Source organism: Mirounga leonina, unplaced genomic scaffold (assembly GCF_011800145.1).
Source record: "Mirounga leonina isolate KUSES-001 unplaced genomic scaffold, KU_Mleo_1.0 Mir_152, whole genome shotgun sequence".
Classification (NCBI taxonomy): Eukaryota; Metazoa; Chordata; class Mammalia; order Carnivora; family Phocidae; genus Mirounga; species Mirounga leonina.
In genome coordinates this window covers 19744361-19769181 of record NW_023270380.1, presented here as the reverse complement: position 1 = coordinate 19769181, position 24821 = coordinate 19744361, and the positions used below count along the sequence as shown (strand labels likewise).

The 24821-nt window shown below is 48.5% G+C and overlaps 1 protein-coding gene across 12 annotated transcripts in view; it reads left to right on the top strand.

Annotated features, from left to right (window-relative positions):
• Positions 1-24821, top strand: part of NVL (nuclear VCP like) — a 96652-nt gene that overhangs the window by 24415 nt on the left and 47416 nt on the right. For 11 of the 12 annotated variants that reach the window (XR_004679894.1, XR_004679895.1, XM_035008645.1 and 8 more), the window contains 6 exons: positions 543-687; positions 10930-11194; positions 12399-12617; positions 13313-13417; positions 17841-17903; positions 24116-24235. Coding sequence is in view for 10 of the 12 variants with exons in the window: in XM_035008645.1 (XP_034864536.1) it covers positions 543-687; positions 10930-11194; positions 12399-12617; positions 13313-13417; positions 17841-17903; positions 24116-24235 (917 nt within the window). In the remaining 2 variants the exon portion in view is untranslated. Of the gene's footprint in view, positions 1-542; positions 688-10929; positions 11195-12398; positions 12618-13312; positions 13418-17840; positions 17904-24115; positions 24236-24540; positions 24770-24821 lie in introns of those variants that run through there. The other variant, XM_035008651.1, reaches the window with a different exon arrangement.

Genomic DNA, 24821 nt, shown 5'->3' with positions numbered 1-24821 from the left:
AATGGAAGACTATAGGTGCACACCTCCCCCACCCCCGCCATGTCCATGCCCCTTGGCTCTTTGGAGACCTGCACTGCGCGTTCTCTCCCAGACTCCCCGCTGCTGGGCGGCCCCCCTCTCTGAGCCTGCCACACATGTGTGTGCCTCTGCTGTCCCTCCCAGCCTCTGTTCATGCACAGCTTCATTAATGTGGACCTGCTTATGAATATCCTACTCCTCCTTCAAGGCTTTCCCTGAATGTGCCTGTGAATCCATGCTCTCTTCTGTTGTCTCACTATGACGCTCTATTTATACCCATCGCCATGCGTCACAAGATTTGTTCGGTGGGTTTTTCAATAGACTGCAAGCTGCTTGAGGACAAAGTGTATATTTATTCTCCTCGCGTCTTTCACGTAATGGATAATTAGTAAATGTTAGCTTTCTATGTGTATTGACGTCCAAACATGTACTACTCTCTAACCACTCACAAGACTTACATAAGCACCGTTGTCTGCCATCCTGGTGTCTTGGTCACCGCTCACCCTGTATCTGCTTTTTACCAGATCTGAATACCATGGCCACGACGGCCCGGGTCCTCGTCATTGGAGCCACCAACCGACCGGACGCCTTAGACCCTGCTTTGAGACGTGCAGGAAGGTTCGACCGAGAGATATGCCTCGGGATCCCAGACGAAGCCTCCAGGGAAAGGTACGCTCTTGAAAGATGAAGTTTGTGCGTTGCTGTGTCATCTGAACTGAATGCTTTGGAAACGAGGGCTGAGAAGTACCACATAGTTTCTTTCTTTGTTCTCGTGCCAGTAACGTTGGTTTGGAACCCACGGCTGGTGTCACTCAGTCGGCTGATCAGCTGAGGGATAGCGTGGGGAGCCGTGGAGCCGAGCCGTGCTTGCTGGCCCACATGGAGGTTACATCGAACTTTCACCTGTTGCGTTAACCTGCTTAAGACACAGGTGTCACAACAAAAGGCAGCCAGAGAGCTGAAAGCTGTGTGTGTTTGTTGCAGGACCAGCCTGTCCTAGGAGGTGGGGTCGAGTGTCCGTAGAGCAAAGAAAGCTCCACCAGTATGTCAGTAAGCAAAGACCACCGGGAGGCACCGGTGAGGCTGAGGAGCGGAAATCTAGCAGAGAGGTCTGCTGGCCCACCCCGGCTCAGTGGATACATGGTGGCTTTTGGCTCAGGGTTCGTGACGCCAGTGTCAGCATCTGTGGTCCCCAGCAGCTTTCAGGAAGAGTGGTGTGTAGTACGAGGAGACAGTCATGGGCTGGCGAGGGAGCTGCAGAGAAGGGGAGGCTCAGGGGATGCAGGACAGAGAAGTGCTCATTAGGCACGTGGGTGGGAGAGGCGGTGGGGAGAAGGCATTATCCTTCCTCCTTCCCGGCACGTAAGTCCTTCAGCTTTGGATTGTCGGCCAGTTTCTTCCTCCGTTGCCGTAGCCACAGTCGAGCATGTGGTGATTGTGTTCCCACACGTGTGGTCTTGCACAGTCACTCAGCCATTCAGGTTCGTCCACTCATGTTTAAACCCGTAGCACAGTGATATTTAACATTTCCGTGGTTCATATTTATTCAGCAAACAGGTTGAGCATACGGCGTGTGCACATACCACTGTGGAGGGCGATACGATGAACGCAGAGAAGTAGGAGTCCTTGCTTTCAGGATGCATATGGTCCAGTAAGAGTTCTAGAAGTCAGGACTGTGTTCTTCCTCAAGCCTTTGTTTTGTCCAGAGCCCAAACGACATGGAGACATAGACACAGCGAGGCCCATCTTTGCTGCTGGATAAAATCCTCTGTTCATCTGCCCAGTGTCCCTCATCGACAGAGTCCTTAAGGGCTTTTGTTGGTGGTTGTATTTTGAAAAATTTGAAGCCTACAGAAAAGTTAAAAGAGTAGTATGGTTAGTGTCTGTAAGCCCTTCAGCTGGATTTACCCCTCGCTAGCACTGTCCACACTTTCTTCAGCCTCTGGAGAAAATTATTTGTGTGCGTGTGTACCTTTTTATTTGCCAAGCCATTTGAAGGATGGTTGAAGACATGATGACACTTTAGCCGTAAGTCCTCCTCCAACGTGACTGTCATTCTATGTCACACCATTCCAGGAAATTTAATACTGATGCAATAATACTATCTCAATGTACAGTCTGTTCTGATTTTCCAGTTGCCCCCAGGATGTCCCTGTGTAGTTGTTTGTGTAGTTTTGTGTTTCATCTTGAATCCACTCCGGGATCGAACCTGGCTGAGTCCACGTGACCCTGTAACCTCAGCCTGCCTCCTTGGGGAGGAAGCGCTTTCATGACGGTGGTGTTTTCCAGGTGCTGTAAAATTTGAACACTCCTGATTGTTGCCTCCTGGTGACAGTCAGGTTAGATGCTTTGGCAAGAATACGGCCTAGGCAGTGAGCTGTCCTCAGCATCATGTCAGGAAGCTTACGGTGTCACTTTGTGGTCATGTTAAGTCCGGTCACTCTGTTAGGAAGTTTGTCAGCGTTTCCTCCTCTAAAGTTGCCTTGTCCACTTGACTGGAATCCAGACATTTCTTATATCTACAGTTACTATGGCTGCCGTTGTCAGTTTGTCCAAACTCCATTGTAGACTCAGAGTCAGTGCTGTGGTGTTTCATGCAGACCAGGCGCTCCGCACAGGACTTGTATCAGAGACTGGAGGGTGTGAGAGTCTCTGTGCTTAAGGCTGGCTGGGGAGAGCGGGGTTCAAATCCTGAAAGAGGATAGCTCTTGAATAGAATCAGGAGTGAGAATTTTTTAAGGAAGTGTATTTAAAAGTACCATTTTTATTCTGGTAAAAAAACACATAAAACTTACCATCTTAACTATTTTTGTTTTTTTGTTTTTTTTTTTTTAAAGATTTTATTTATTTATTTGAGAGAGAGAATGAGAGACAGAGAGCATGAGAGGGAGGAGGGTCAGAGGGAGAAGCAGACTCCCTGCTGAGCAGGGAGCCTGATGTGGGACTCGATCCTGGGACTCCAGGATCATGACCTGAGCCGAAGGCAGTTGCTTAACCAACTGAGCCACCCAGGCGCCCTACCATCTTAACTATTTTTAAGAGCACGGTTTAGTAATATTAACTTTATTCACTTTGCAGCAAATTTCTAGAATTTGTCATGTTGCACTTTCATCTTGCAAAATTAACATTCAGTATCTATTACATACCCATTAGACCTCCTAAGAAAGAGTATTTCCTTTTTTCCTAAGATTTTATCATTATTATTTAAAGATTTATCTATTTATCTATCTATTTATTTATTTATCGGAGAGAGAGAGAGAGCCCACGACCCTGAGATCATGACCCGAGCTGAAATCAAGTCAGACTCTCACCTGACTGACCACCCAGGCATTCCTAAGATTTTATGAAATTTTTTTAGATTTTATTTATTTATTTGACAGACACACAGCGAGAGAGGGAACACAAGCAGGGGGAGTGGGAGAGGGAGAAGCAGGCTTCCCGCTGAGCAGGGAGCCCAATGCGGGGCTTGATCCCAGGACCCTGGGACCACGACCCGAGCTGAAAGCAGACGCTTAACGACTGAGCCACCCAGGCGCCCCAAGATTTTATGATTTTTAAGCAATCTCTACACCCATCGTGGGACTCGAACTCACAACCCTGAGATCAAGAGTCACATGCTCCACTGACTTAGCTAGCCAGGTGCCCCAAAAGAGTATTTCTGATTGAGTCTTTGACAAAGGCAGAATGCAGTTTTCTTATTTTTATACTTGGGTCTAGTTCTGAGTGCAAAAGCAAGATAGTTATATTATCGTATGCAGGTACTAATTTGTTAAATTCTAAGATGGGGATAACATATAAATAGAATTGAGGTATGTCAGTGTTTGTATCTGTAGTTCTTAGAAGGTTATTCATTAATTGAGGAAATATTTAAGCACCTTTTGTGTACTAAGGAGGGAGGCAGAGTGGCTGGCATTTCAGTCACTAGTGTAAATGATTAGGAGAACAGTGAGTATAAAAAGGAAAAAACAAGGTCTGAGGGAGGATGTATCAGGCAAAGCATACCTGGTCTGGGGGTTTTTAAAGGCTTCTCCGAGGAAACTGAGACTTTAAGAATAATAGCAATGAGCAGATTACATGATGATGAGAGTATTCCAGGTAGGACTAGCATGTGCAAAGGCCCTGGGGTGACTGAGCTTGGTGAGTGCAGGGACCTGGAGAAGAACACTGTGGGTATAGAAGAGATAGGGTGTAGAAAGGCTGGCAGGGAAAGCAGAAGGCACTAGAAGGCACTTCACATACCCTTGGTAAGGATCTTGGACTTCTCTGTGAGTGGTGGAAGAGAATGAAAGCAGTTAAATTAAGTAGGACAGTGATGGAAACAGGTTTTTTATTTTGAAAAGATCACTATAGGGCGCCTGGGTGGCTCAGTTGGTAAGCGACTGCCTTCGGCTCAGGTCATGATCCTGGAGTCCCTGGATCGAGTCCCGCATCAGGCTCCCTGCTCGGCAGGGAGCCTGCTTCTCCCTCTGACCCTCCCCCCTCTCATGTGCTGTCTCTCTCATTCTCTCTGTCTCAAATAAATAAATAAAATCTTTAAAAAAAAAAAGAAAAAAAAAAAAAGAAAAGATCACTATAGCTACAGTGTGAAGAATGAATGAAAAGACCAAGAATGGGTTCTGGTGGCCCAGGGAGGGGCCTGTTGTAATATCCAGATGAGGTGGTGCTGGGCTTCAGGAGGTGGGAGTATAGGTGGAGATAACTGGAGCATGGATAGGGCATAGCTGGGGGGTGCCTGGTGGAGGGAGCATGGATAGGGCACAGTTTGGGGGGTGTCTGGTGGGGGGAGCGTGGATAGGGCACAGCCGGGGGGGTGCCTGGTGGGGGGAGCATTGATAGGGCACAGTTTGGGGGGTGTCTGGTGGCGGGAGGCGTGGAGAGGGCACAGCTGGGAGGGGTGCCTGGTGGGGGAGGCGTGGAGACGGCACAGCTGAGGGGGTGTCTGGTGGGGGAGCGTGGAGAGGGAACAGCTGGGAGGGGTTCCCCGTGGGGAGACCGTGGAGAACACAGCGGGGGGGGGGCGCGGGGGGGGGGGAGCATGGATAGGGCACAGCTCGGGGGGTGCCCAATGCGGGGAGCATGGAGAGAGCACAGCTGGAGTAATCAGACATTTATCAAGTAGAGCCAGTCAGGTGCATTTCTTGGCAGAAGGAATGAGTGAAGATGGGGGCTGTGATTAAACAGGAGGGAATATTCCTAGGTTTCTGATTTAAGCATCTGTGCTCCTGGTTTTCTCTGAGGGGATAGGAAATCCTGGAGATAAGCCAGTGTTAGAAGAGGATTTAGGGAGGATGAAGCAGATCGGGGCAGTTGAGCTAGACGTGCCTACAGGCTGTCCAAGTAGAGATGTCACCTTGGCAATTGGATGAGTCTGGAGCTCTGAGGAAGTAAAAATTGGAGAATCATCAGCATATTGAAGGCAGCTGAAGTTCTGAGATTTGAGCTGATTGGCCGGAGCACGAGGAGCAGAGGTCAGAGGTCCGAGGTCCTGGGGCAGGCTGAGGGGACAGAGGGAGCCGGAGTGCTGGGGAAAGGAGAATGTTTGTAATGGGAGCGAGGGAAGCAAGCGCTCCCTGCAGGAGGGCAGGGCCCGAGCACCTTTGCTGGAATCGGAGCACCTTGCGGTCCCAGTGACCTGAGCCGAAAGCCCTGTGAGTGGACTGATCGGGCAGCATCCCGGTGGGTCGAGTGGTTGAGTGAGTGGGAAGAGAAGGAGTAACTGAGCGGACTTCCACAAGTCCCTGAAGGGAGGTTTGGCTGCGAAGGGGGAGAGGGAGGTAGTGGCCGCGCGAGGGGGATATTGGGGTGTCCGGGGGGGGATAGGATAGGAGAAACCAGAATGCCTTGGAATGCTGTGGGAAGGAGGGAGTGAGAGGAATGGGGAATGGGAACCCGGGGGTGCTGGCCGGGGCGCTTCTGTTGGAGCAGCAGTGGAGGGAAGGGGGTGCAGGCCAGGGGGCTAGTCGCTGGGGTACTTGGAAAATGGCATTTTCTCCATGAATCAAGCCATGAGATCGTCTGATGAAAGTCAGGCACATGACCGATAGAGGCTGAAGGAGGATGAAGGTCTGAAATGATGTTCTTGGATGATTTGAGATGAGCCGGCTAGGGTAACGGGATTTTCAGGCAGTGTTTAGGATTGGGGTGTAGAATGGCACCAGTAGGCCTGGTCTTGGGGTTTCTTTCCCAGAGTAATGCTCAACAGTCTAGGTTCAGGCAAGGAGGGAGCCGAGATTTAGAATTTAAGAAAGAAAATAGAAGCCCTGGGGTCTGAGTTGTACAAAGAGGAGCACCTGATGAGGAGGGGCGAGCTCAGGTATCCGTTGAGGTCCAGAGCAGGTTCTCGGGAGACAGTGGGCCGAGCGCAGGGTGCTCGGGCACGTGGTCTTAGGTAGAGCCAGCTCGGCCGCACGTCCCTGTGCCTTTTCCTGGATAGCTGACATTTTCTAGCTTTCGTTTGTTTACCTGTAATAAAGGAATAATGATAACAGTGCCTCATTCCATCTGTAAGACGGTAACGGTACCAGAACTTTGAAAAGGCTTCTTGTAAGGACTGCATTAACGTACCTAGCACAGCTTCCGACACAGGAATTCTAAGGTAGCTGCTGATGTCTTCCTCAACTTTAAAAGCATTTCGTTATGGAAAATTCCAGTGTACATGAAGCAGTCTGGTATAATCGTTCCAGTTTCTGTTGCTGCAGAAAGAACCACTGAAAAATTTAGTGGCTTTCAACAACATATCATTGTCTCTCACAAGTCCCCTGGGTAAAGAATTTGGGTTCATCTCAGGGTGTTGTGTGGTTGCAGAGACGGTAGCTGGAGCTCCGAGCTGCTGGGCTGGGCTTATCTATGCACCTGTCTGTCCGATCTGACTCTGCTGTCTGTGTGTCTGCCCCCTCCTCCTCTCCTCCCCTGTCCGTGTGGCACCCTTCACGGGACCCTGTGGGCTTCTCAGAGCCGGGGGGCCTCGGGGCTGTATGGTTCATGCTGGGCAGTCCGGCAGCCTCTGTTCCCACTGCCCTGTGCTGTTGACCAGCCACAGAGGTCGGCCCAGACTCGAGGAGAGGGGCTGGAGACCCCACCTCCCAGTGAGAGGATGCTCAGGAATGTACAGACATGCTTTAAAACCCTCAAAACAGTGAACCCCAGTTTCAAACAATTATCACCATTTCAGTCTTGTTCTATCCCCCACTTTTTTTTTCCCCTGGAGCGTTTTAAAGATTTTTTTTTTTTTTAATTTCATGAGAGAGAGAGAGAGAGGCAGAGGCAGAGGGAGAAGCAGGCTCCCCACGGAGCAGGGAGCCCGATGTGGGACTCGATCCCAGGACCCTGGGATCATGACCTGAGCTGAAGGCAGACGCTTAACCGACTGAGCCACCCAGGCGTCCCATCCCCTGGAGCGTTTTAAAAGCAAAGTCCAGGCACTGTGTCATTCCAATTATAAATACGCCAGTGTCTAATGAAAGACTTTTTTTTTTTTTTTTTAAGATTTTATTTATTTGACAGAGAGAGACACAGTGAGAGAGGGAACACAAGCAGGGGGAGTGGGAGAGGGAGAAGCAGGCTTCCCGCAGAGCAGGGAGCCCGATGTGGGGCTCGATCCCAAGACCCTGGGACCATGACCTGGGCCGAAGGCAGACGCCTAACAACTGAGCCACTCAGGCGCCCCTAATGAAAGACTTTTTATATAACATCCATGCAGTGCCGTTATATACCTCACAAATATTTCTTTAATGTGTCTGATATCTGAACCATAGCCGCAGGTTTGTACTGTACAATTGTATCGTGAATTTGGAGTATAACCGTATTTAGCATTTTCATTTCTCCTCTGTATAAATATCGTTCCCTGCTGACCCAAGTCCTGTATCAGGATCATATGACCTTTTTTCACCATTTTAACTGTTCTGGAATTCATAATTGCTGTATTGTTTTCTTTTGCTAACCCTCTTGCAACTTCTTTACATTCTCTGTTTTCTCTGCGTCTGCATGCGTGCGTGTTCTGGTCTGTCCTGTGCCTTGTGTCCCAAGGAGAGGCAGTGAGGAGCATCATGGGCACAGTCTGAGCAACAGTGCCTGCTGTGCTGGGAGTCCTGACGATGGATTGAGCAGTATCATTTCCTGTGGGTGCTTTCCTCTAGTGGCCGACCGTGGCCGATGGGACATTTGTGGCGTGAGCGGGTTTGTTGAAGCCTGAGTGTCACTATAAAGCAGTCAGACGACCAGCTAACATTTTAGCTAGAGAACTCCATGTGTCCATTTCGTAGATGCTTTTTCTTGAGTCACTTCAGGTTTTTCAGAAGCAGACAGGCACCGCAGGCTGCAGGTCTAGCTGCTGTAGCTGCTGGACTCCTGACACGGGCAGGGAAGGAGTGCGGGATCGCACACCCTGGTTTCCTGGTGGAGGGGCTTGCAGTCGTCCGCACACCCGGACCTCCCCTCTCCTGCCTCAGGCTTGGCGGGCAGCGCACTCTGGGGATCCTGCTAACTGAGGGCGTGCAGAGGATGTGGGGTCTTAGTGCTTCTCATGCAGGCTGTCCAGAACTTGCTGGTTTTGGGGCTCCTCTGTGGCCCCCGTTTCTGCCGCCCAGCACTTGGATGCTTCCAGTCCCCGCTCTTTGGGGTTCACCAGACAAATCTCCTCCCTCCTCATTAGTGCACCTCTCCAAGGAAGGTTAATCTGACTTTGTCCCCTCTCCTACGTCATTTATCATCCACTTCGTTTTTTTATAAATGGCGGTTCAAGAGTACGGGCAGTCAAGCATCGCTTGGCCTGTGCTGATATAAATAAATGACTGAATAAAGAAGTAAGAGGCAAGTCTCTGGTGCAGAAGAATTCTGGATGATTTATGTGGATGCACCTCCCTGAAGGAGTGGAGTCTAACTCCCTACTCCTTGAATGCAAGCTGGGCATAGTGACTTATTTCCATAGAGTACAGTGTGGAAGCGGGAAGGACCAACCTCACAGCAGAGACCCTGCCAAACACGGCATCCGGCCTGCCGGTCGGGGTTGTGGTAAGGGGCGCAAACAGTGCTCCGTCTCTGCGCTCTTCTTCCCGAAAACACGTTAACTTAGTCTAATCACCATAAAAATATCAGACTAATCCCATTGAGGGGTCCTCTACAAAATTCTGGGCCAGTAATCCTCAGAATTGCCCATAGTAGTAGGAGACGGGTGTGGGGTATATGGAACTCTGTACTGTCTTTGCAATAATTCTGTAAATCTAAAACTTCCAAAATAAAAGGTGTATTTTTTTTTTTTTAAGATTTTATTTATTTGACAGAGAGAGAGACAGCGAGAGTAGGAACACAAGCAGGGGGAGTGGGAGAGGGAGAAGCAGGCTTCCTGCCGAGCAGGGAGCCCAATGTGGGACTCTATCCCAGGACTCTGGGATCATGACCTGAGCCGAAGGCAGATGCTTAACGACTGAGCCGCCCAGGCGCCCAAAAGGTGTATTTTTTAAAGATGAGTTAAAATTCATCCTATTTATAGTTAAATACAGCATTAAACCTGCATCATTTATTCTGGGAACCCCTACTGTTTGAATCTCTTCTAGGGGATTTTTGGGGCATCAGCTAGAGCTGACACAGAGAGACCTGTGTCGGAGGGCCTTTCTCTTCTTAGGTAGTAAGACGTGTAAGCAAGCATCAGAACCCTCCGAACACCCGTCCCCTTAGTGTCCTAGCAGCATAAATAGCTCTCTCTACATGGAGCTGCGCTGGAGCCTGGAGCCGAAGACCAGTGGTGACGGCTTTTGAAGGACCTCATACAAATAAAGACTGATGCTCTTGTTGCCCATTCCTGTGGCTCCCTTCCAGAATGGGCTGGGCTCGGGGTGGCGAGAGTCCAGACGCCTCCTGGTTCCATGGACTATGGATTTCGTGCTTCCAATTCTTGTTATTTTTCTGGGCAGTGGAAGTGTTTCTGCAACAGTCACTCTGCCATCTTGAAACTGGAAATCTCTTCCTGGGTAATTTCCCCTCCTTTGGAGTTTCTAAGATGACTGGAAATATCCACATATTTTCAGAAATAGAAGTTGTAACTGAGAAAAAGATATTTATGTTAGCTATTTCTCCTAACCGTTCTGAATATCTTAGTTTTCATGTGAAAATGGTTTTACGCTGGAACCTTTTTTTGCTTTCTGTTGTGTAGTGTCTGAGTGAGTGATTTTTCATTGGTCAGTAATGTTTATCTGCTGCTTTTCTGTTCACTTACATGATCTCAAGTGACTTTTCTGGGACTTACTCTCCATCGGTTTGACATTTGAAAATACTCCTCTGCCCTACAACTTCGGAAATTCCAGACTATTACCCAAGTTCATCGGTAACATCACAGTATGTGAATTGTAGTAACTGACACTTGGGTGCTCACCGGAGCTCAGCCACTGTTCTGGGGGTTTAGCTGTGCTCATGCTGACACCCCTGCGAGTGAGTGCTACTATAATTCATAGCTAACAAGCCACCAAACCCAAGTGCGCATGGCAGTGACGGGCCCAGGCTGGCGAGCGGCCAAGCCAGCTTCTGAGCTCCCGTGCTGATTGTCTGTACGGCTTGTGAGTTTCTTCACGAGCTCTTACCGCAAACTGTCTGAGGTCCTCCTTTGATGGTCATTACCTGGAGGCCCACGTTTCCCTGGCCCTACCTGGTGCCACTTCAGGTGAGCGAGCTTTCTCACACGTGCAGTACGGTGAAGTTGGAGAAGTAACTGTCCTAACGTGAAACTGGGTGTTAAGGTGTGTATCAACCTGGCTTTCTGTGATGGATACAACTGATGGTTTACTTGAGTCTGGTGGCTTTTATTTATGGCAGATGTCCATTTAATCTACTCTCAAAGCGCCATTTACCTCAAATAAACAGTAACTTGTTTTGACTAGTGGGTCAGTAATCTGAATTTTTTTGCCCTTGTCTTTCCTACAGAATACTTCGAACTTTGTGCAGAAAACTTAGACTTCCGGAAAGTTTCCCTTTCCGTCACTTAGCACACCTGACGCCAGGCTTCGTTGGTGCGGACCTGATGGCGCTGTGCCGAGAGGCAGCCATGGGTACGGTCAGCAGGGTCCTGATGGTGCTGCAGGAGCACCTGCCCCAGGATCCCGTGAGTGCGGGTTTGCCGTCTGGACGAGGCCGGGAAGACTGGATGGGCGCCGAGCCCGCTCCTGGGACACCGGTGCTTTCTGTGCAGGTACCTTCACCAGTCCTGACGTCAGCCATGCAGCAGGTGTCGGTGGAGTTGAGGTGTATGATTTTCGGTTTTATCGGCATTTTATCCACGGTGTGATGATCAGTCACACCCAGAATGGCTGTGTTTTCCAAAGTACAGGTTGTTTTACTTTTTCAGCGGATCCTGAATAAGTTCCTTTTACAGCATGGATTATGAAATTGTGGAGGCAGGGGTTGGCGAGCCGTGGGCTGCTCGCCCGCTGCCTATCATGGACACCGAAGTTACGGAGGGACACAGCTGCATTTACACATCGCCTCCCTGCTGTCACGCTTCTCAGTTCACACGGGAGTCCCACAAAGCCTACAGTGTTTACCCTGCAGGCCTGGCCAGAGAGAGCTCGCCCACTGCTATAAGAGCACTGGGCACTCGGTCCTGTTTCCTGGTTACCGTCTGGTCACGGGCACCGGCGCAGTCCGCGGTGAGCTCGCTGCACGCAGCTTGGAGCACGGTCCGCGCGGCAGCCGCAAGCTGTGTGAGTCGTGAAACTCAGCACGTTTGTGTAGCACTTGATGGTTTGCACGGGGGCTTCACGTGGCTTCGTGATCAGAGGGGCTAAGCTTAAGAGGCCGTGGCCTGCTCGAGCCACGCGGCCTCTGCTCTCCAGGGCGGGCATCTCGGTCTGTGGTTTCAGATGTCTTTTCCCTCCTTACTCATTTGGAACCACAACTATATCTGTTAAAGTTCACAATAAGCATAGTTCTTATATAACGCTGTACGTAAGTTGGGATTTTATGAATTGAATTACTCAGTGTTCACTCGTCCTTCCATAAAATTCTTTACAAAGCAAGAAATCTGCCTTTGAAGCTCAAGGTTCAGTGTAGTCATAGGACGCTGGCCTGCTCTCTGTGTGGGGGACAAGCCCCTGGGCAGCCGTGCTGTGAATGATGCTCCCACCGGCGTAACTTCGGTTTAATTCCATCAGGGTTCAGCTGCTGTTCAATTCCTTGTAAATGAAACGTGGGAATTGGTGGTTGTGGACCTGAACACGATCAGCTGCTGGTGGCCCCTGGCCATCCTCCTGCGTTCCATTCCAGTCAGGGCACCTGCCCCTTTCAGCTCGTTATAGCTGAAAGAAATACCGCAGTAGCAGTTTTTAAAGGTACGAAATAACTTTGTCAACAGACTTCACATTTCTTCATCTTCCCCCTCAATCGCTCCCTGTCAGGAGGAGTTACAGCGGCTGCTGGACCTGCTGAGGAGCCACGAGCCCCTGTCCGAGGAGCAGCTGCGGGGGCTGTGCATCGAATGGGGTGATTTCACTGCTGCCCTGGCCTCCGTCCAGCCCTCTGCCAAAAGGGAAGGCTTTGTCACCGTCCCCAATGTGACCTGGGCAGATATCGGCGCCCTGGAAGATATCCGGGAGGAGCTCACCATGGCGATACTGGTAGGTGTGTCTGCCACTGGGCGGCCGGCATGTGCATGAGGCGGCGTGTCTAAATGGGCTGGCTGTAGCTTTCTTCCGTGGGTCCTGTTAGATTCTAATTAAGCATCCAGCAGTTTCTCATTCTTCTGACATCTGTTTTAGACTTACTCTCATGGTTGTGCTTGAATTCTTGGCAGTGAACGAAAAAAAAATGTAGGTTTCAACCAAGAGCTGACTGAGAACTATTTTCTCAACTCTCTCACCCTCTAAGGGTCAGAGCAATGTAGTGCCCGTGAAACTTCAGATTAATTTTTATCACGCTTACTTTTCTACCTTCCTGAGCATTCTGTGGTTCGTTAATGAAGGATGATCTGCTTTGAGGTGTGGGGCTGCTGAAAGCGAAGAGCAGGGGTACAGCATGTGTCTGTGTCCCCTGACCGCACAGGGCACTCCTGCTTCTGAGCCTCATGGCATGGCCCTGCCTGAAAACTTGATAACCTGGGAATTTAGGTAGCTTAAAAAAAAACCCATGATTTTAAGATGCTGAAGTATTGTATCCTAATGTTTAAAACGTTTTCAGAACTTCTGTTTAAGTGATTTCCTCAAGAGCAGGGAGTCCCATATTTATCGCCTGTGTCGGCAGCTTGCATCGAGATCATTCAGACACACAGTACAGAGTGGACGTTTGTAACGACTGACGTGGGCCTTGTTCACAGGCACCGGTGCGCAACCCCGATCAGTTCAGAGCTCTTGGATTGGTGACTCCCGCTGGGGTCCTCCTGGCTGGCCCCCCCGGCTGTGGGAAAACGCTGCTGGCAAAGGTACAGTGTGCACACAGCTGCCCCTGTTTTCTTTCTTGTTGTCGGGGAGGAGAGTAGGAGTTGAACCCTCGGGTTGCAGCCTCTTACAGTGAGCGGGTTTTACATAATCTCTGTCACAGGCTCATTCTAGCAAGACTGACCATTTCTTCGGAAAGGTTTCCCACTTTTATTTTAATTACAAAAGTACATCATTGGAAATTTGCAAAAGAAGAAATTTGTGCATCAGCCATCACCCCATCGATTTTAACACAGCATTTACCGTATTTTCTGTTGTCTGGCTTTTTAGCGAGCACCGTTGTGTACTTGTGGTTTGTAGCTGACCTTCTTTCCTGCTTCGCTGTAGTTATCATTTATAACCTAAATATTTTCCTCTACGTCCCTAACAATTGTTTCACAGAATTGTTTTCTTGCAATAGAAAATACAGAGAAGCCAGAGGAGGGGTCGCACTACTTATAATCCTCTCACCACGGCTAACCGCCGGTTTGTTCTGTGGTCAGTCCTTCCAGACGTTCTCCATACACACCTGTCCCGATGCACGTGTTTTGACAAATACAAGGTCTTTAATGATGCTTTCCCCACAGAGCAGTATTTCTTGAATGTGTCAACATATATACACCTCCATATTTTTAGCATCTGTGTAGTATTCTGTCATAAAGATATTCTGTAACTTACAGAAATGATCCCCCATTGAAACACTACGTTGAATAGTCCTGTACTTACATTTTTTGTACCTCAACTGATCATTTGATTAGAATGCATTCCTAAATAATTTTTCAATAAAAGGAATGCATGTTTTTAAACCTTTTGACCCATTACCACTTGATCAAAGTTACCCATTACCAGATTACATCTGCTCCATCACCGAAGTGCCTTCCAGGTGGTTTGTACAGATTCAACCCCATCAACGTATCATCCCCCACACCCTGCATTAGCAAGAGCCGATAATGCTGATTTTAATCTTTGATGTTTGGGGAGGCAAAAATGGTATCTGACACTTTTTAATTCACATTTTAAAAATTACCAGTGGGCTTGTCAAACTATATTTATTGGCAATTTTTCTTAATGAACTGTTTGTTCATATCCTTTGTCTGTTTTTCCATTGATATGTGTGTGATTATATAATCATTTTTCATATATTAAAATCTGTCATATTTGTAAATGTTATCAGTTTGACACTTTTGACTTCATATTTTTGACACATGGCTTTTTTGTGTTTTTTTCTTTTTTTCATATTTATGTGGGCAAATTTCTCAGTCTATGGGTTTTCCTTTGGAATCATACATATTAGACTCCTCTTCCTTATCTATAAGGTATGTTGGCTGTCATTTTTAATGTCTGGATAATGTTTCATCTATAATTTACTTAGCCCTCATCAGCTTTTTAAAGTATTTGAATTACTTGTAAATAGGAAATGAAAATTAATGGCACTTTTAGTAAGTGCCACAGGGTCCACAGAATTTGTGACTGCTCAGTAAATATCCGGTAGCCACAGTAAATACCAAATATCCACCTGTCAAATAACACACGTGAAGTTTTCCAAACTTACTGATACGACTACATTTCCTTGCTCCATGCTTCCGGTGCTCTTCTAGGGCCTGGCTGTGCGGGAGTGTGGGAGCCGCGGGGGGGCAGAGGGCGCCACGGAGAGGGCAGCAGTTCTGGAAGGATAGAGCCAGAAGGAAGGTCATGCCTGTGAACGTGTAAATTCAGCAGGCGGATGCAAGGCTCTGGCCTGGGTGCCTTGTCACGTTGGTTTGTTTTTAATTAGTTACATCTGCCTTTGAGTAGCCTTTCCGCGGCAGAAGGGAGACAGCTTGGGTTATTTGAAATCCATCGACCAGGTTTTCCTCTTCCCCCTGCTCCTGCCTCCCCCGACTGCCAACAGCTTGATGCCTGTGCGTGCGCCCGCGTTCCAGCCCCTGCCCATGTGGAGTGGGGAATCTTACCGAGGATGCCGTGGGTGGCCTTCAGGCTCACTGGGCCCAGGAGCCCAGGCGGTGTTTGTGCGGCTGTGTACTTTTTCCTGGGAGAGGGTTCACCACTTTCTTCAGATGCTCCAGGAGGTACGTGCCCGAAAATCTCGAAATGGTGGAAAATGCCCTTGGATGGCAGAAGCAAGTGTTACTGGAGGAAGGTCGTGGAGCCACTTGCGGCTCAGAGCCTGGCACCTAGACTGGACCATAAAATGACGATTTGGGCTAACCTTGGTGGTTTTGTTTACTCAACGATCACAGTAAGATGACGTTTTTCTAAACCCTGGCACGTGGGAAGTGTGCGAGTAGTGTGGGGTCAAGGCATATGGTAGCCGGAGCCGGCACCCTGCACGTTGATGACTGACGAAACTGCAGAGAGAGGAGTAAGGTCAGTGAGTGCCTGGGGCTCTGGCCCGAAGCAGACAGCCCCTGACCATGTGCAGGAGGCTCAGGCTGATGTCCATGAAGGAAAAAGTGAATTGTGCTCACTGCACTTCACCAAGGACACAAGATTTCCAACAACTTCAGGAGCTCTTGGGGGTGTTAGTGGGTTAAATCTTGGGAATCTGGTGGGTGGAAGCTGAAAACCTGATGTGGGTGCGTCAGCCTTCATTAGATGTGCTCTCTGACTCCCCTTTCCGTGTCGTGCTGAGTGAAAGCTAGGACAGAGACCGCCGAGCACTCCCTCCGTGGCAGAGCTCGCGTGCGTTCCTGTGACTTCCTTACCTGTGCCGGCAGCTGTTGGAGGTGAACCAGGCACTTCCTCTGGTGGCGTTTACGGTCTGGCCGGAGAGACAGGCAGGAAACGAGTCCTACGGTAACACTGGAGGCTCAGCTACCTGAGGCTGGAAATAAGCAGATTGTGGTGAATGATTGGGTGGGAGGTGGCTGTTTGAGGTAGTGATGTTCGGGGATGCTGACAGTTGGCCGTGTCCTAAGGGACCGGCTGGCCACAGGAGGCACCAGGGACAGAAGGGGAAGGCTCTTCCAGGCAGAGGGAATGGCAGTGGCAAAATCCCTGATGTGGGGAAGGGCTTGGTTGAGCTTGAGATCCAGAGAAAGCCAGTGTCTGGACCACGAAGAAGCTGTCCTGTCCCAGACTGCAGGCTTGTGAGCTGTGGTGCATACTTCACGTCGTACTCAAAGATGAATGCGAATCCTCGGGAAATGATATGATTGACGTTTTTAGAAGCGTGCAAGGTGCAGTGTGAGAATGGGTCAGAGGAAAGCAAGAGGGAGAGGAAACCAGTCAGGGTCTTTTCGGTTTGGTTTGGTTTCTTTGCATATCCAGGCAGATGATGAGGCCGTCTGCGTAAGGGGGTGTGTGGTGGAGAAGCAGAGAGTGGTGGACTCCTGCATTTTGACATCAGAGCTAACAGGACTTTCGGGCAGATTGGATGATGTCACAAGACAGAGGGTCAAGGGGGACACCGCGGTTTGGGGCTAAAAGCTGTTGGAATTGGAAGTGTGGGGTGTGGAGGGAGTTGGGACAGATCCAGGTGTCCTGCTCTGGTAATGACGGATTTGAGATGCGTGTCCGATCAGGAGGGAGATGCCGAGCAGTGTGCTGGGTGTAGATCTGGAGCTCCGAGGTCAGGCTCCAGGAGGAGGAGAGGAAGGAACTCCCTTCCCTCGTCCTTGTGAAGCTCTGGGTGATTTCGCTCAGGTTTCATCTCTGCATCCAGGTGATCTTCAGGTGATCTTTGTCAGATTCTTCCACACTTATAACCGCATGTGTCTCCTTTGTGCTTCTCTTTGGCTTTGAGCCATGAGGTTTAATCGTTATTAAAAATAATCTGGAAACAATGACCCTTGGCCAAGGCTGATACTGATGTTTTTGAATTTGAGGTCATGAGCAATTAATTGCTTTCACTGGGCAAGGCGTGTTGGATACAGAGATTATGGTTTCACTGGAATTCCAAGCTAGAGCTACAAATGTGCAAATGTATGTATGTGAGCGAGTTTACAGAAACAAAACGCTGACATAAATGTTTGTGTCATCTCCATCTGATTTCTAGTCTGAGTGGTTCTTAGAAGGTTTTAGGTGGGGCGCCTGGGTGGCTCAGTTGGTTAAGCTCTGCCTTCGGCTCAGGTCATGATCCTGGAGTCCCGGGATCGAGTCCCGCATCGGGCTCCCTGCTCGGCAGGGAGTCTGCTTCTCCCTCTGACCCTCCTCCCTCTCATGCTCTCTGTCTCTCATTCTCTCTCTCTCAAATAAATAAATAAAATCTTTAAAAAAAAAAAGAAGGTTTTAGGTGAACCTTCCATTGATTTTTTTTTGTTTAACTCATTTCTCCTTTTCCCATATGTGAGCTGCGCGTCTAAGAAGAAAACACAGCTGTAAGAGAAGGGGAACAGCATAAACTGCAAAAGCCCCTGCGCTGTCACGATTTACTGTTACTTTAGTCTATATTTGTCTGACTTGTGTCCTTTGGTTTCCTTTCCCTAGGCTGTTGCAAATGAATCCGGACTGAACTTTATATCTGTCAAGGGCCCCGAATTGCTCAACATGGTAAGTCGTTGTGGCGTCAGCCATGAGTATAGCTTAGGAGACTTGCGGCCTCTCCACTTATGGACGCGGCATTTTGGTAAAATCTCCGCTGCAGGCGGTACCGAGTGTGTGTAGCTGCTCTCCTTAGTAAGTCTCCTCAGCTCTGAGCCTCTGTGTTCCCACCTGCGAAATGGAAATAACATTTAAAGTGTGTGCTCTGTGCTGAGTGTTCATCATACGCTGTACACACATGGTCGGCCCTTGAGCAGCCTGGGTTTGAGCTGCACAGGCTCACTTACATGCGGAGACTTCAGTAAATACGGTCCTAGCAGTGTATTTTCCTTACGATTTCCTTAATCATATTTTCTTCTCTCCTGCTAATAACTTTCTTGTAAGAATTCAGTGTGTGATACACAGGACATACAAAGTAGGTGTCAGTTGACTGTTTATGTTGTCGGTAAGGCTTCTGAAGGTCAACAGCAGGCTGTTAGTGGTTAGGTTTTGGGGGAGTCAGATGTTACACGTAGATTTTCGATGGCGGTGGGGAGGGGGGCCTGCGCCCCTAACCCTGTCTGTTGTTCAAGGGTTACCTGCATTCTTCTTCAACAACCCTGTGAGACACGAATTATTGTTTCCTCTGAATCCTGATTTCCAAACAAGGAAACTGAACTCTGCAGGCAGCACGCATCTTGGCCAAAGTCCGAGGGCTGGGGGAGGAGAGCTGAGGTTTGAGTCTCGGTTACGTGACTCCTTCTCTGCTTGCCTTGCCCTCGTGTCCTGTGGCGAAAACAACTCGGGTTGTTTTTTTCTTTAAAGCAGGCTCCACACCCAGCACGGAGCCCAACACAGGGCTTGAACTCATGACCCTGAGTTTATGACCTGAGCCAAGATCAGGAGTTGGACACTCAATCGACTGAGCCACCAAGGCGCCCCCCCAAATGACTTAAGTTTTAATAAATAAAAGTACTTCGGGGGAAAAATACTACCATCTTATGTAGTAACTTCTTTCTGTAATTAGGAGTTTATATAGTGTCTCAAATTTAAGAGAGTTTGAATATCTTATTATCTCTTCATCCTTGTGAGAAGTAAAAATGCCATTCTGTCATGTGATTCAAACGAAGAAGTGAAAGTATTATCGTTGTTTTTTTTTTTTTTAAGATTTTATTTATTTATTTGACAGAGAGAGACACGGCGAGAGAGGGAACACAAGCAGGGGGAGTGGGAGAGGGAGAAGCAGGCTTTCCTCCGAGCAGGGAGCTCAACTCGGGGCTTGATCCCAGGACCCCGGGATCATGACCTGAGCCGAAGGCAGACGCCCAACAACTGAGCCACCCAGGTGCTCCTTATCATTTGTTTTAAAAGGTCTTTTAGGGGTGCCCGGCTGGCTCAGTCAGTGGAGCGTGCAACTCTTGATTTCGGGGTTATGAGTTCGAGCCCCACTTGGGTGTAGAGATTACTTAAAATCTTAAAAAAAATTAAATAAAAGGCTTTTTAAATTTATCCCCCCTACCAGTTTTTATGTGTTTCCTATTCTGTGTGATACTTTCCTCCTGAAGTAAGGATTCATATTTAGGCATTTCCTGTGGGCTTTTTTTTTTTCTTAAGATTTTATTTATTTATTTGACAGAGAGAGACACAGCAAGAGAGGGAACACAAGCAGAGGGAGTGGGAGAGGGAGAAGCAGGCTTCCTGCCAAGCAGGGAGCCCGATGCGGGGCTCCATCCCAGGACCCTGGGATCATGAGCTGAGCCGAAGGCAGACACCCAACGACTGAGCCCCCCCAGGCGTCCCTCCTGTGGGCTTTCTATGTGTGTACTTCTCTTGTACTTCATTTCAGCACTCTGGCAGAGGAGGTGTTAGAAGTGAGGAGGGAGAGGGAGGGAGAGGACTGATCAGGGATGAGGCTGGAAAAGAAGGTCCCGCGGGACAGTGAATGGCTGTCCTCTGCGCGAGAGCTGGGGTGTCCTCTCCAGAATCGCGGAGACCCAGGAGGTCGTAAAGCAAGCGTGTAACGTTTTGTTAACTTTATTATGAAATATCCCAAGCACAGAAGAAGTTATGAAGAGTAATGGAATGAACCCTCTGTATCTGTCACCCAGATTTAAAAAATACACAGAACCAAGATGCTCGACGCCCCTGCAGACCTTCCCTAACCATGACCCAGTTCTCTCTCCCGGAGAATTTACCATAATCCTGAATTTGGTGTTCATTGATTCCGTGTACTTTCTACATTTACTTTATGTGTATTTATCCCTCAGCAACACACAGTATTATTGTACACGTCTCATCATTGTTTAGGGGGCAATTGGAAATTTGAACACTGACTGGATATTTGATGTTAAAAAAATAACTTCTAAGGGAAGAGTGAACTCGGTGCAGGGATGCGGAGTGCGCTTGTCCTAATGAGCACTGAGTAAGACGGGGAGGTGTGCATCACCGTGTGTATTCCCGAAACTAATACTACACTGTGTGTTCACAGCACTGGAATTAAAACTGAAAAAACAAAAGGAAAACCAGTTTTAAGTGTGATGATGTCATTGTCAGAAACCATTGTTTTTCGTTAGAGATAGAGAAATATTTACAAATAAAATACGATGTCTGGGCTCTCCTTCAAAATGACAAGAATGAAAAGCGGAGCATCTGTTAGGTGAAGGTTGGTCAGGAATTGAGCAGATGATGACTGAAGCTGGGTGATGGGCATGTTTGGGGTTCAGTATACTCTTATGCCCGCTTTTGTTACGTGTTTGGAACGCTTTCATAAACAGTAAAGCAAAAACAAAAAAAACGCACTTTATGTAAGTGGTACGTGTTCTTTTGTAACTTGATTTTATTGTTATTTTTGTTGAACATTATAATTATTTTAGAGTTCCTGGACCCAGTTCCAGGGGGAAAGGGATAACCCCCCCAAAACATTGAGCAATCTCAGACACTGGCAGGGGGTCTGAGAACTCGACTCAGGTCAACTCCGTTCTGGCACAGTCGGCCAGGACACAGCATCGGACTCCACAGGCTAGGGGCTCAGTCCTACAGCAGGGTCCCCCATCCTCCACTGCAGACACCAGGCCCAGGCCCCAGGCTGTCACCAGATTGGAAGTTCCAACAGCCTCCTCCTTCTTTTGCTAATTTGCTAGAGCAGCTCCAGAACTCAGGAAAACACTTGTGTTTATCGAAGGATATGATAAAAGATAAGAATCTACCTCCAAATGAAGAGGTACATGGGGCAAAGTCCCAAACAGGAGTCTTTGGAGCTTGGGGCTTGGCTCTGGGGTATGGGGTGGCAAACCGCTTACCTGGTGTAGAAGGACTGAAAAACTGTCGTCTTGGTTTTTTGTGGAGGTGTGATTACATAGCCATAATCGGCTGAGTCACTGACCTTTGGCTGATTCAGTCTCCAGCACCGTCCTGTACCAGGAGGTGGGGGGTGAGGAGGACTGAAAATTCCATTCCTCTGACCACACGTCCTCCTGGCAGCAGTCCTGCACTCGGGTGGGGTCCAAATTCACCTTGATTAGCAAGACCTTCTTTTACTTTCGTGGCCCTGAGGGTTCTCAGAAACTGGGTGAAGACCAGATATATCCGAGTGACCTAATAAATAATTCTTCTGAATCATTCTATCGCAGATTTTATTTTGGTTGGTAAGTTTCCCTCGAGGTTGTTAGTCTTCTGTGTGGTATTCCACCGAATGGATATAACCACACTTTAAAAAAATGAGCTGCTTTCTTGAAGTTTAGATCGAACGTTATATACACATATATACATACATTTGGAGCTATTTCCCAAGGGTGTGTACATGAGGACAATTGCTGTCTCTTCTAGAGTGTGTGCACTTTTCCCCAAAAATAGTTTTGCCAGCTTTTTTCCCAAGGTGGTTGTTGCTGAGTTACACGTCCCCCGGCTGTGATTGGGGGTCCCCACGGCCTCACCAGCGCCGTGGTGTCAGATCTGAGAAGTGTGACTGGTCATCTCATGGTGGTCTCACCTGTTCTCTAGGGAGAGGTGTGGGAAGAGGTCTGCGGCAGAGTCCAGCATGACTGGGGCAGAGATGAGGTGGTCTATTGAGGAAGATTGACCTCTCGGGGTTAGAAAATGCATTTGATCTGGGGAATTTCAGACTTGGGGTCTGGAGATGTCCAGCAGATGCACGGATGTGAGTCTGGAGCGCTGAGATTTGGGGTGGCACCTAAAACCCTGGGAACGGGCCAGGTCTACTAGGCGGTGCATTGAGTGGGGCCCCTGATGGCTCTGGGGCAAGGAAGGAAAAGTTGGCGAAGCAGGCTGGTCTCCCGAAGGGGGAGGACGCCCAGGACTTTCTAAGGCTGAAAACCTTGTGGGGGGGCGGCGGGGCGGCTAACTTCTTCAACCTTGTCAGTATAACCAGACCGAGTACCAGGAACTGAAAGTAGGACCTTGGGTTTGGCAACTACTAAAAGGTCGTTAGTGACTTTAGGGAGAGTATTTTCAGTAATTGTGTTTGCAAAAGCTAGATTATCAAGGTTCAAAACTGAATGGCAGGGGCGCCTGGGTGGCTCAGATGGTTAAGCGTCCGTCCGCCTTTGGCTCAGGTATTGGATCTCAGGGTCCTGGAATCAAGTCCTGCATCGGGCTCCCTGCTCAGTGGGGAGTCTGCTTCTCCCTCTCCCTCTGCTCCTCCCCCTGCTCATGCTCTCTCTCTCTCTGTATCTCTGTGTCTCAAATGAATAAATAAAACTTAAATACAGAATTAGAAATGATAGGTATAGTCTCCTTTTTTGAAATATTTCTTAAAGGCCAACATAGTGGGGTTTTCTTTTGTTTGTTTATTTTTAATCAGTGTTGGCCTTTGTTAAGATTAACTGACCTTTTAATGGGTCCTTTTGAAACTTGAGGTTTACCTTTCCCTAAATTAAGTTTTCCTTTTCTTGGTCATTGTGGTTTGCCAAGTCCACAGTCCTTGTGCCATGTTGACTGTTCCTGCCTGTCCCTGTGGGAGACTTTACCTCTGACAACTCACGGCTAGCTTTTCTTGTAAATGTCTGATGATGTCGGTTCAGCATTCCGGGTAGAACTTGTTCTGACTTAGATTCTTTAGGAACCCGAACCAGTCTACTGTATTTGTGCAGAGTGCACGGTGTGATGACGGAGATGAATGTGCGAGTGCCGCGTCCTTCCGAGGACTTCCCGCTCTGACGCGGCGAAGGTGCACAAGCTGCAGGTTACAGTAGCAGAGACGCCGTGAAGGAGAGGAGTCGGCAGACAGTTGGGAGAACTGGGGGCAGGCTGGGAAGCAGCGCAGACATGAGAAGCACAATGAGCAGAAGTACCGGGAAAGGACAGGGCAGCTGTGAGGGAAGGAAAGTTCTACTCACGGGAAACGTACACTTTCGTCACTGTCGTCCGTGGTGCGCCTCATGCCTGTGTGACTTTACCATAAAACAGCACAGCAGATACTTGGAGTTTTCAGATTCTGTCTGATTCAGCTGTTGTATTCTGAAAAAACCTGCTTTTTCTTAGTTAACCAGTTCGAAATTTTACAAGAACAATTTTTTACGCTTTGCCAACAGTGAGAACATATTCTCACATGTGACTTTCTAATGTTATAGCTGCCTGTGAATTGCTGTATTTCTTGACTGATCTTACTGTTCTATGTTTTGATTTTGGGTTTTTTTTTTTTTAAGTTTTTATTTATTTAAGTCATCTCTACACCCAACGCAGGGCTCGAACTCATGGCCCCGAACTCGAGAGTCGCACGCTTCTCTGATGGAGCCAGCCAGGCGCCCTTGATTTAGACTTTAACGTACAGTATGTCATACGGAGGAGCCTGTGGAGGTCTCACTGGCTTGCCTGCCTCCTCTGATGGTGTATGACGGCAGCATGACTGTGTGGAAAACACGGCAGAGTGGCAGACAGCAGTTACAACACAGCTGAAGTCCTGAGAGTTACAGCTGGGTGTCTTACGTGATCAGGCTTAGGAGATCAACACAATAGGATTATGGGATTATTTTTGACTTGGAGGAGACCTTACATTCACTTGGCAAACAAGGAAATGTATAAGCATCAATAATAGCTGATTTTATTACATTGAGCCACACGTTGGCTGTTTTTATGCATCAAAAATGGGTGCCTATCAGCAGTTGCATGTGGTTCAACCGAATGCTTTTTGGACTCTGATACCTACCTGTTGTTTAGAACTAGTTTTACCGAGATTTGACCGCAACCCCAGGGCTGACCGGTCTCTGTGTTGTTTCTGCTGTCAGTATGTCGGTGAGAGCGAGCGCGCAGTCCGCCAGGTGTTCCAGCGAGCCAGGAGCTCTGCACCCTGCGTCATCTTCTTTGACGAAGTGGACGCCCTGTGCCCTCGAAGGTCAGACCGGGAGGTAGGTGTGCCCTAATAAACCTTTTGTGAGTTCTGACAAAGTCGTTCCCCAAGAGCACTGCGATTCTTGCAGTGAAGAAACCTAGTAATTCGAAATGAGGCCCTGGGGGTGACAGTTGGTTTTTCTTGGCCTCTGCTTCCATTTCTGTCTACATGATTTTGGTTGCACTGGTCTGGGTCATGCCGGCGAGTGGTTGGGAACGGGAATGACGTGGCTTCGAAGAGCCCGCCTCGTGATCGTGACTCTCTCTGACACATGGTTTCTGGAGACAGGAGAAAGTGTAATTTAAGATCCTTTCGAAATAGGGCCGGGCTTTAAGACTCCGCCGTGCTCCTTGTCTGCACTGGACACCCCTGCGTCACTGTGCTGAATCACAGTTGGTAGGAATTCCGGTGCGGTGAGTGGCTGGAGTGCTGTTACCACAGGGACGCTTGTCTCCGAGTCCACAGCGGAACAAAGCCTCCCGTAAGGAACAGACGGCCTTTCTGAAACAGGTAGCAGAGACTCTCTGATAAGGACATTCATGGCGAGATGACTAAGGAGGTGATTTTATTTCTTTTGTGATTTTTCTTCACATAGTTGTTCT